The sequence below is a fragment of the Cebus imitator genome, unplaced genomic scaffold, assembly GCF_001604975.1.
Source record: "Cebus imitator isolate Cc_AM_T3 unplaced genomic scaffold, Cebus_imitator-1.0 Scaffold241, whole genome shotgun sequence".
Classification (NCBI taxonomy): Eukaryota; Metazoa; Chordata; class Mammalia; order Primates; family Cebidae; genus Cebus; species Cebus imitator.
The window spans coordinates 1,373,136-1,385,536 of record NW_016107556.1 but is presented as its reverse complement, the minus strand read 5'-3'; the positions used below and the strand labels follow the sequence as shown (position 1 = coordinate 1,385,536).

The 12,401-nt window shown below is 35.4% G+C and overlaps 1 protein-coding gene across 3 annotated transcripts in view; it reads left to right on the top strand.

Moving 5' to 3' along the window:
- DEUP1 (deuterosome assembly protein 1) overlaps positions 1-12,401 on the top strand; it is a 93,671-nt gene that overhangs the window by 66,884 nt on the left and 14,386 nt on the right. For all 3 annotated transcript variants that reach the window (XM_037727840.1, XM_017498429.2, XM_017498430.2), the window contains 3 exons: positions 1,108-1,305; positions 2,877-2,963; positions 5,828-6,024. In XM_037727840.1, the coding sequence (XP_037583768.1) occupies positions 1,108-1,305; positions 2,877-2,963; positions 5,828-6,024 (482 nt within the window). The remainder of the gene's footprint in view (positions 1-1,107; positions 1,306-2,876; positions 2,964-5,827; positions 6,025-12,401) is intronic.

Below are 12,401 nucleotides of genomic sequence, written 5' to 3'. Positions count from 1 at the left end.
ACAGGGTCTTGCTCCATCACCCCGGCTGGAATGCAGTGGCACGATCTCAGCTCACTGCACTGCAACCTCCGCCTCCCAGATTACAGCCATCCTTCCCACCTCAACTTCCAGCACAGCTACCATGTCCAGCTAGAGTATCTCTGTCTTCTAACTGGCATTCATTCGTCCTTCAGTTTTGGGTCTGATAATTCTTCCTCTGGGAATTCCGTCCTGATATACCTAGGCTGCGTTAAACACCCTGCCACTACATACTGCTGACATTGATTGCTACACTGTGCTGTAATTGGTTATTTTTCTGTTTCCCCCAATGGACTATGACTTTTTTTTTTTTTAGATAGATGATTATGTACTTTAAGTCTCAAGAATTAGAAACAGTAAGTGGTTTTTTGAAAGATGCTAAGAGGCTGGACCAAGAAAGCATTGTAAAGATGGAGAGCAGAGGCAAGACTTAAAAGAGGTTGAAATAGAATGTACAGAATTCATTGCCTGACCAGGTTTGGGAGGACAAGGGTGGAGAGGAGTCAGAGACAATCCAGAGGTTTCTAACATGGAAGCTTAGCCAAGATTCAGAATATAGGAGGCTTACGCAGGGAAGTGAAGAGCTTTCATGAAGACATTGAAGTTTACTGGAATGTGATTCTGAAAAACAAAATGTTAAGTTACAAACAGTACAGCCTATTTTAGTATTTAAAAAAGCACTGAATTTAAAACCAAGAGTCCTAGATTCCAGCCCCAGCTCTGCTGATTATTAGCTTTATAACTTTGAGCAAGTCACGTAATCATTTTAAGCCAATTTTTCTTCTTGAAAATGCTTGGTAATACTTTCTTCACCTTCCTTTCAAAGTGGTTATCAAAGTAGTATCAGTCAAAGGTGATGGTTTGCATAAACAGAAAATAGAAGAGAGAAATAAAGTGTTGGAATCAGAAGGATAAAAGGTAATGAATCATTATTATTTGTTTTTAATTTAGCATTGATCAGAAAAGGAGGGTAAAGTGGGCCCTGCCAAAGTTTCAGAATAGGAGGACTGAAAATATGGCCAGTAAAAGTCTTAAGCTATTCTATAAATAAAAGGATTCATTAATATTTCCAGTCTCTATCTGCTGCAGGTAAGAAGCCAACTCCAACAGGAGGAAGAGTACCATAGCTCTGAGCAGGAAAGAATGAGGAATGAAATCTCTGACCTAACAGAAGAGCTTCATCAGAAGGAGATCACTATAGCAACTGTCATGAAGAAAGCTGCCCTTCTGGAAAAACAGTTAAAAATGGAATTAGAAATAAAAGAAAAAATGTTAGCAAAACAACAGGTATGCAAGCAGGCAGAATAGCACCTGTCCAGGGCACACTCTTGCTCGGTGACAAGAGTAGCCTTCATTATCAACTAATGAAAACATTGCATTTCTTGGTATTATTTCTGAGAGACTAGCTTTACAGAAATGCTTTGTGGTGTTACAAAAACCTTTGAGATACCACAAAGGGTCACCAAAAAAAAAAAAAAAAGGACTAGGGAAATGACAGTGCTAGACAATTTCATTAAATCTCTTCTTTCATTTTCTTATATATTCTGATCACCACCCACAGTACATTCTAATGAAATACTTCTTTCTATTTTTTCTGTATTTTTCTTCCATTAACATTTTTATCTTAAAAAAAAAAAAAGTCTCTATTCCTGCTCTTCCTCAACACTTCCCACCCCTCCCCCCATTTCATGTATTTCTTTCAGGGTTTTTACAAATGGATGTTGAAAGCTGTTCATATTTATGAACATGCACTCAGTGCATAGCATGGTGCATGGGGAAAAATAATAGAAATTGTAACATTCTCCTGTTAAAGTACTACAGGTAACTTCTACATCCTTCCTTTCCTTCCTGCCTGCCTACTTATTTTTTACATTCCCTCCATCCCTTACTCATGATCAAATTGATGGCCTACTACTGAGAGCACAAGGGTTTATCTGCCTTTTTAACCCCAAATCTAAAGGTTTTGAGAGCATCATTTAATAATTTTCTAGGCATATGAGGGTCACTTCACAAATAGCATGACTATTTAAATCGTGTGAATTATGAAAACAGAAAATATTTAGCCTTTGCTAAATTTTTATAAGTCTTAAACCATGATTAATTGGTGCAAAACACAGGAAAACAGCACAGATTGGATAATCACTTTGGTTGTACCTGTATAGGGAGGATATTTTACAGGTGTTAACAGTGATTGGGGTAGTTGGATTATAAATAATTTTTATTTTCACCTTTATATTTTTGTACGTTTTCTAGGTTTTGTCAATGAGCATATAATTAGTAATTTACAAAAGTAAATTTAAGGCAGGTGTTTTATGCAGAAATGAGTCCAAATAAAAGGACAGATACAATATCCAAGTCCTGAAAAGTGGAATAAATCAGGGAAAGATAAAATAGACAAAATGAAGTAGTCACTAAAAAAGAAGGAATTTTGGCAGAAATATCAGAAATAACAAAATTAAACGTGAAAGTTATGTACTGCCTATTGTAAAAATCAGGTGTTGAATAAATTTAATGGACAGTTATTCAAACTTTTTTTAACATTTGCTTTTTCTGGTGACAATTTGCATACAATAGGAAATAGAAATGAGAAATAGAATTTTGGAATTGGAGGACAAAAGTAAGTGAATCATTATTGAAAGTATGTGTTTTTAGTTTAGCATTGATCAGAAAAAGACATAAACTGATGCCTGCCAGAGATAAGAGAACTAAATAAGAATACCTGATTGTTATTGATCATACCCAAGAAGTGTTTCCCTTCTTTACACTTAGAAAATATTTGTATTCACAAAACAAAATTTTAATAGAATTATGAGTTTTTATTATGAATTTTACATTTGCCTTATATCTGCTAATTTCAGGTCTCAGATATGAGATATAAAGCTGTCAGAACTGAAAACACACATCTAAAAGGAATGATGGGAGATTTAGACCCTGAACGATACATGGTAATATGCCGACATCATTCAATAAATTGAACAAAGAGATTACTGAATTGGTCATGATTAACCCAGACATCATTTATTGAGTACTTGCTGTGTGTTAGACATGAAGGAGTTGGACAGTAAATTATCTTGCACTTCAGTTGGGATTACTTTTATCCTCAGGCTAGAACATTAGAATGCCTAGTTTTCTCCCTTGTTCTTTGGTTGGATTAGGCTCAGTTCTGATCATTTCCCTCAAATATGCCAAGCATGCTATCTCCTTGCTTTTGTTCTTGCTGTTGCCTTTGAAATCCTATATTCTGCATGGCCTGATTCAACTGCCAATATTCCCCTCAACGAAGCCACCCCTGAAACCCTAGTCAGAATGAATGCCACATTTGGTTTGTATTTTTTCTGACTTGTTTTGTTGCTTGTCACTTTCCCAGTGGATGACAAACAGGGAACCATGTCTTACTGGTGTTTGTTTCACCAGTACCTCACATCCTCAGGCATAAAGGAAGTGTTCAATGAGTGTTTGTTGATTAAAAAGAGGGATAAATAAATGAATATTGAGGATAAGGACTTCTGGTTTTAACCAGAAGCTCTATAGGTTTACACCAAGGAACTTAAACAGGCTCTGTGCATCTCATTTTAACTGTTTAATGTAACAGTAGAAAGTTAATCTTTATATGAGAATTTTTATTTATTGAATGACTGAAATAGCATTGCTACTTGTTTTTCATTTATTTGCTCTGAGAAAATTCTAAAATAATTTTCTACCATATGAGGAATAGAAAGGATAAAAGATGAATATGGTAATTACTTAATCAGGCCTGTTTCCTTAGCTATAAAATGAGGGAATTGAATTAGGCATTCTCCACTGGCCCTCCTTAAGCTATGATACTATATTTCTGTGGTATTATGTACTTGTTCTCATAATGGTCCATATTATAGCATCAGAAGAGTAGAAACATTCTGGAAGCATTCTGTCTTCTTCTTTGGGTGTGGTAAATGGATCCTGTGATTGGAGTACAGATGGATAAAAAGTAAGGCATATGTGATTTTCCTATTTGTTACATTAAAAAAGCCTGTGTGTCATCTATGATATTTTTATTTCTAAATGCTGAACACACAATAAGTTAAATCAGATCCTGCCCCCATGAGTGCCTTTTTCACTCACAAAATGGTATTTGTATTTTTTTACATTTCAATCTGAAAGTTTTTAAGTTGTATATTTGGGTCATCACAGCCCCCACTGAGCCTACTTCATTCTGGCTCCTTTAGGCCTTTGACTTTCTTTGTTCACCTTTTTTGTGTTTTTAAGAATTAGCAGACACAGAGATGTATAAAGAAGCAGCTAATGATCCACAACCCTATCCCAATCCCAGTTTGGACTCCAAAGATACCCAGCGTTAACAAATTAGTGTTTGTTGCAGCATTCTGTTAACTTTTTCCTCACATATGCACACAATAAGGAGGAGATGGGTTGAATGTTCTTTTACAGAAATAAATGTATAATATATACGCTATTCCCAAACTGCCTTTTGACAGTCCATGGACATCTCTACAAGTCAGTAGATAAACATCCTTTTATTTTTCCTAATTTTTTAGAAAAAAATGTATGTTCATATAAGTTATAATTTTTATAAATGTAATCATAACTTACATAGGCCAATTTTAGTACAGTCATTTTGTTGTTGCTGCTTGTTTCACCCCTCCCTCTTTTCTCCAATCATATACCCACATTATACTGTTCCTCCAGATGATACATGTTAACTACTTGGTATGTGTTATTTTTTACTTTTTCATATATATACATATAGTCATATAGTACCTATTTGGGGATTTTATCACCTTTTTAAAGTTGAATCATAATATATACTTCTTGTTTTGTTCACTCAACTGTGTCCCTTGGAATCTTTCCAAGTCAACTGATTTAAGTCTATTTTTACAATTACTTGATAATAATCCATGCTGTGTATCAAAATTTATTAAACTATTTTTATAGTTATTTCAGACACAATTTATTCAACGCTGTTTTCAGGTTTGTGTAGGCACACTGTATGAACACATGATGAAATCAGCTAACGTCGCCTTTGTCAGAATGCATCCTCATCATTAAATAACACATGACCGATTATTGATTATAATTTTCTAGGTAGCCATACATTATATTGATATTTTATGTTGATGATATTGTATTTTCTATTGATAGAAAAAGGACTAGAAAGATATAAATGTTAACAGCAGTTATCACTGAGTGTTGGTAGTATAGAATATTTATTTTGTTCTTAATACCTGTATTTTCTATAAGGACATATAAATGATTTTATGTGCCCATATGTTAATTAATACACACCCATGTCTTAATCAGAAGAAAAATTCTTCTAAAATTGAAATGCATATCATTTCTAGTTTCATTATTAATCAATACTAGAAGGTATATCCTATGAACACACAAAAAAAACTTGTAGTCTAGCTAATTTGTTCTATTAGGTTGGTGCAAAAGTAATTGCAGTTTTGCCATTTAACGTCATGGCAAAGCTGCAATTACTTTTGCGCCATCCTAAGTAGACACAGAGAGCAATACTGCATAGAGTAAACCTTTTCTGTTTTGGAGCATGGGCAGTATTGTATATATTGCAACATCCAACAGTGGGGATGATGCAATACATACATCATTGCAGTGTGTTCCACGGCAGCTATCCCTGGGTATCTGTTTGTTGTGAGGCGGTAAAGGGGTGGAAAGGAGCATTTAAAGTGAGCAAGAGTAGAGCCACATCACTCAGCTCAAATGAAAGCGACTTTCCAGCACAAGTCTCCAAACAGAAAATATTCATTACTTATAAGGGATAGTTTATTCAATGATAGTTTATTTCATTCTCCAGAGTATGGACTTCACTAACAGGCAACATTCAATGCATACATCTATTAATAAACTGGAATATGAGAATGAAAGGCTCCGAAATGATCTTGCAAAACTTCATGTCAATGGAAAATCAACACGGACAAATCAAAACACCTATGAAGAAACAGGAAGATATGCCTATCAAAGCCAAATAAAAGTGGAAAGAAATGAAGAGAGGTATGCTAGCTCTATTATATAAGGGTGTAAGTTTAAAAACATGTAATTAAAATTTATTTTTAAAGAATTCAAATTATAACTTTTCATACTTTCTCTTCTGTGATTTAGAATTTATTTTATAATGATAATGCAGTAGGCTAGATAAATTGCTCTATAAGAAATTGTTGTGTCAATAGCTTTCAAAATATACTAGTGAAATGGGTGGAGTGTTACAGTGGATTTTAGCTTGTTAGTCACTGCAGATCATTTTTGGAAGCTGAGGTGGTATATAAAATATACAGATAAGTAATTTTACTTTTGATGTCATGGGAACAGAGAAAAGTAGATTTTAATATGTTAGGTATATTGTTCAAACAAAATAGAAAATATAGGAACATGTCACTTCTCACCTACCTTCAATAACAGATACACTTTCTTTTTTTTTTTTTGGTTTTTGGGTTTTTTCTTGGTTGTTGTTGTTGTTGTTGTTTTTGAGACACAGTCTTGCTCTGTTGCCCAGACTGGAGTGCAATGGCACAATCTTGGCTCACTCCAACTTCTACCTCCCAGGTTGAGTGATTCTCATGCCTCAACCTCCAGAGTAGCTGGGACTACAGGCGCCCACCACCACAGCTGGCTAATTTTTGTATTTTTAGTAGAGACGAGGTTTCACTATGTTGGCCAGGCTGGTCTCGAACTCCTGATCTCAAGTGATCCACCTCCCTCGGCCTCCCAAAGTACTGAGATTACTGGTGTGAACCACCGCACCCGGCCAACACATACACTTTCTACTGACATTCTAGCACTGGCAACAAATTTTGTCATTTTATAAGGAAGGAATCTATGGATGTATAAGAGGTTTTCTCCAAATGAAGAGTAGAGTATGGAAAACAATATCTGCTGCCCACATTATTCCCATGCTCTTTAAAAGGTCTTATTCAAATTAAAATATATCAACCATGAAAAAAGGCTAGTTTGTTCAACTTTAAAAAAACATTTTTGGAGTCATAACTGTCTCTGAAGGCCTTTCACTGTTTTCCCAAACTTGGAAAATGCTGAACAAAATAAGCAAGTTTCTTTTACACAGTATTTATCATAACCATTCATATGTTAACTTACATTGTGAGTGTCCAACTAGGGATATGCTATGTAGGACTCCCCAAACATCTTTGATATGAATTTTTTATTTCATAGTGCCAAGAAATGGTGGATTAGTAGATTCAGACCCAACTTCATTACAACATTTGCTCAGAAGCTCATAATATTTAGCATGAAAAATCTTATATATTATTTTCATATAACAGAATTAATATTTACAGCCCCAGAAAATTTGCTTAACCTTTGTCACATTTGATATTCTATCTGACAAACAAGGTTAATAATTGTAGGATTTTAGTGAGGATCATAGGAGAAAAAAGCAGATAAAACTTAATAGTTCCATGAATGTTAGCCATTATTACTAAGAAAATTGTTAGTATTTATAATAATATTAATATTTATCCCACAACTTATGATACCTAAAAGTATATTTTGGCAAATAGACAAATGGCTGAATCTGACATAGCCTCAAAGATATTTCTGTGGGGAGAGGTGATGCCAGCCTCATCTTTTTAACTAAGCATACTCAGCTCTACAGTAATTTTTTAATATTAAAAAATATACGTTCAACATAAAACAGATGTTCAGCATTCTTATGGGTATAGTACATCTCCCTCCTACTTTCAGCAGTTCATCCATGTATATATTAGAAAGATATATTGTAACACCATGCAAGAAATAGTAACCATTCAAAAATACCATATTAATAACCCCTTTTCAGGTAGTTAAAGAACCGAATGAAGGATGACTGGCTATGACCCCTAAAAAAGCATCATGGTGGGGTACTGTGGTGGGATGTTGGTAGTGGCAGCAGATAAAAGCAGTATAGGAAGGATGAAAGAGTTCACTGGGCACTGCCATGGAACAGTTAAATGTGTCCATGTGAGGATCTGTCCAAAGGAGTGTAATCTTGATTTTGGTGTAAGAATATATGTTCTAATATGGAATAAATAAGCTATACAGAGTACTCTCCTACTATATGGATTCATTCTTCATAGTTCAAATTATGACTCCCATGTACTGTATATAGTCCCCTCATTGCAAGAGAAAAGCAAGCCCATGAAGACACTATAAAGGGTCATCTGCGTATGTTAGTCACTGATCTGTATTGAGCACCCATTGAGAACAGAACACTATTTCCTATTTGTGCTAGTTGGGAATAACTTTGAAAGCTTTAGATGGAGGTACCAAAGGTTGTTATTTAAACAAAAAGACAGATACTCTGCCTTTTATTATTTTTAGAAATTATTTTTACTGTTTGGATTGCCCTCTTTTTTCTCTTTGTCAGGCAGTACAGAATGTGTTAAAAGTATCTAACAAAAACAAGACAGTAGGGGACACAAAAAGCAAAATAAGAGGTAAAATGCTCAGCAGGAGACTATCTTAATAAGCAGTTAAGGCTACTATTCCTGCTGCAAAGCCTTGTGTCCTGCCAGTTTCATTTGTTGAAAATTTCATTAAATTTGTTTTAATGCCTTGTCTGATTTCAGTGTTCTCCAGTGACCTGGTTTTTAAAAGAAACGGCATTTCAAATGTTCTGAATAAATTATTGCCATATAAAACCTACTATGGGGAAGAGTTGTTGAGATGCAAAGACACTGTGAACTCACCAGTGAAGAACTGCAAAGCAGATATCTCTCTGTTAATGTTAGCAAGTGAAAACTGAAATCATCTTTCTTTCCCTCACAGCACAGCTCAATGAAGTGAAATAGTAAAATATATATATATATATATATGTAAATGTAAATATTTGTTAGGCAAAAGTTAATCAAACAATACAAATTATCTTTACATATCAATGGCTAATGCAGTAAGATCTTATTAAAGTATTTGAGAAAGGAAAAAGGTTTTAGGTAAAAGTATATGAACAAAATGTTCCACAAAATTTGAAGATCCATAGTCTAATTTTAAGGCAATTCTTGCCTTTAACTGAGGAACATTTGTATAATACATTCTTAAAATAACCTTTTATTCACTGAAGCAACTCAGTTTTGTTGTTGTTTTTCACTCCTGTTCAAAGTGATACATTTTTAATGCTCACTCACTTAAAATGTGAAGCATTTTAGGATATTCCAAAGCATTTGCTTTCCAATAAGACAGTTACTTGGCACTTTCTTAAAAAAATATGAGTGAGAGTAATGGCTTGTTCATAAAGGATTACTCAGAATTTCGTCACCACTAGGCCTGCTTTATAAGAGCTCCTGAAAGAAGCACTAAACATAGAAAGGAACAACCAGTACCAGCCACTCCAAAAACATACCAAATGGTAAAGAGCATTGACAAAATGAAGAAACTGCATTAACAGGCAAAAACAACCAGCTAGCATCAAAATGGCAGGATCAAATTCACACATAACAATATTAACCCTAAATGTAAATGGGCTAAATGCCCCAATCAAAAGACACAGACTGGCAAATTGGATAAAAAGTCAAAACTCATCAGTGTGCTGTATCCAGGAAACCCATCTCACATGCAAGGATACACAAAGGCTCAAAATAAAGGGATGGAGGAGGATTTACCAAGCAAATGGAGAGCAAAAAAAAGCAGGAGTTGCAATCCTAGTCTCTGATAAAATAGACTTTAAAGCAACAAAGATCAAAAGAGACAAAGAAGGGCATTACATAATGGTAAAAGGATCAATGCAACAAGAAGAGCTAACTATCCTAAATATATATGCACCCAATACAGGAGCACCCAGATACATAAAGCAAGTTCTTAATGACTTACAAAGAGACTTACACTCCCACACAATAATAGTGGGAGACTTTAACACTCCACTGTCAATATTAGACAGATCAACAAGACAGAAAATTAACAAGGCTATCCAGGACTTGAACTCAAATCTGGACCAAGTGAACCAAATAGACGTTTACAGAACTCTTCACACCAAATCCACAGAATATACATTCTTCTTAGTACCACATCACACCTACTCTAAAATAGACCATATAATTGGAAGTAAATCACTCCTCAGCAAATGCAAAACAATGGAAATCACAGCAAACAGTCTCTCAGACCACAGTGCAATTAAGTTAGATCAGAATTCAGAAACTAAATCAGAACTGCACAGCTTCATGGAAACTGGAAAACTGGTTCTTGAATGTTGACTGGATAAACAATGAAATAAAGGCAGAAATAAAGATGTTCTTCGAAACCAACGAGAATGAAGACACAACATACCAGAATCTCTGGGACACATTTAAAGCAGTATCTAGAGGAAAATATATAGCAATAAATGCCCACATGAGAAGCAAGGAAGTATCTAAAAGTGACACCCTATTGTCAAAACTGAAAGAGCTAGAGGAGCAAGGTCAAAAAAACTCAAAACCTAGCAGAAGACAAGAAATAACTAAGATCAGAGCAGAACAGGAGACAGAGACACAAAAAAACCTTCAAAAAATCAATAAATCCAGGAGCTAGTTTTTCAAAAGAGATCAACAAAATAGACCACTAGCCAGATTAATAAAAAAGAAAAAAGAGAATAATCAAATAGATGCAGTAAAAAAGGATAAAGGGGATATCACCACAGATTCCACAGAAATACAAACCACGATCAGAGATTACTACAAACAACTCCATGCAAGTAACCAGTAAACCTAGAAGAAATGGACAAATTCCTGGACACTTGCATCCTCCCAAGCCTAAACCAGGAAGAAGTCAAAACCCTGAATAGACCAATAACAAGGGCTGAAGTTGAGGCAGAAATTAATAGCCTACTAACCAAAAAAAGCCCAGGTCCAGATGGGTTCACAGCCACATTCTACCAGGCATACAAAGAGGAGCTGGTACCACTCCTTCTGAAAATACTCCAAACAATCCAAAAAGAGGGAATCCTTCCCAAATCATTTTATGAGACCAACATCATCCTGATACCAAAACCCGGCAGAGACCCAACAAGAAAAGAGAACTTCAGGCCAATATTCATGATGAACGTAGACGCAAAAATCTTCAATAGAGTACTGGCAAACCGATTGCAACAGCACATCAAAAAGCTTATCCATCACAATCAAGTAGGCTTTATCCCGGGGACACAAGGCTAGTTCAACAAAATAAAGTCGATAAATATAATTCACCACATAAACAGAACCAAAGACAAAAACCACACGATTACCTCAATAGACGCAAAGGAGGCCTTTGACAAAATTCAACAGCGCTTTATGCTAAAAATTCTCAGTAAATTAGGTATTGATGGAACGTATCTCAAAATAATAAAAGCTATTTATGACAAACCTACAGCCAATATCATACTGAATGGACAAAAACTGGAAGCATTTCTTTTGAAAATTGGCACTAGACAAGGGTGCCCTCTCTCACCATTCCTATTCAACATAGTATTCGAAGTTCTAACCAGGGCATTTAGGCAAGAAAAAGAAATAAAGAGTATTCAATTAGAAAAAGAGGAAGTTAAATTGTCTCTTATTTGCAGATGACATGATTGTATATTTAGAAGACTCCATCATCTCAGCCCAAAATCTCCTTAAAATGATAAGTAAATTGAGCAGTCTCAGGATACAAAATCAGTGTGCAGAAATCACAGGCATTCCTATACACCAATAACAGACAGAGAGCCAAGTCATGAGTGAACTCCCATTCACAATTTCTACAAAGAGAATAAAACACCTAGGAATACAACTAAAAAAGGACGTGAAGGACCTCTTCGAGGAGAACTACAAACCACTGCTCAACCAAATGAGAGAGGACACAAACAGATGGAGAAAACTTCCATGCTCATGGTTAGGAAGAAACAATGTTGGGAAAATGGCCATACTGCCTGAAGTAATTTATAGATTCAGTGCTATCCCCATCAACTACCAATGACCTTCTTCACAGAACTGGAAAAAACGATCTTAAACTTCATATGGAACCAAAAGAGAGCCCACATAGCCAAGTCAATTCTAAGCAAAAAGAACAAAGCTGGAGGCATCACACTACCTGACTTCAAACTATACTACAAGGCTACAGTAATCAAAACAGCGTGGAACTGGTACCAAAACAGAGATGTAGACCAATGGAACAGAACAGAGGTCTCGGAGGCAATGACACACATCTACAACCATCTGATCTTTTACAAATATCGCAAAAACAAGCAATGGGGAAAGGATTCCCTGTTTAATAAATGGTGTTGGCAAAACTGGCTAGCCATGTGCAGCAAGCAGAAACTGGACCCCTTCCAGACACCTTACACTAAAATTAACTCCAGATGGATTAAAGACTTAAACATAAAACCTAACACCATAAAAACCCTAGAAGAAATTCTAGGCAAACCCATTCAGGACATAGGCATAGGCAAGGACTTCATG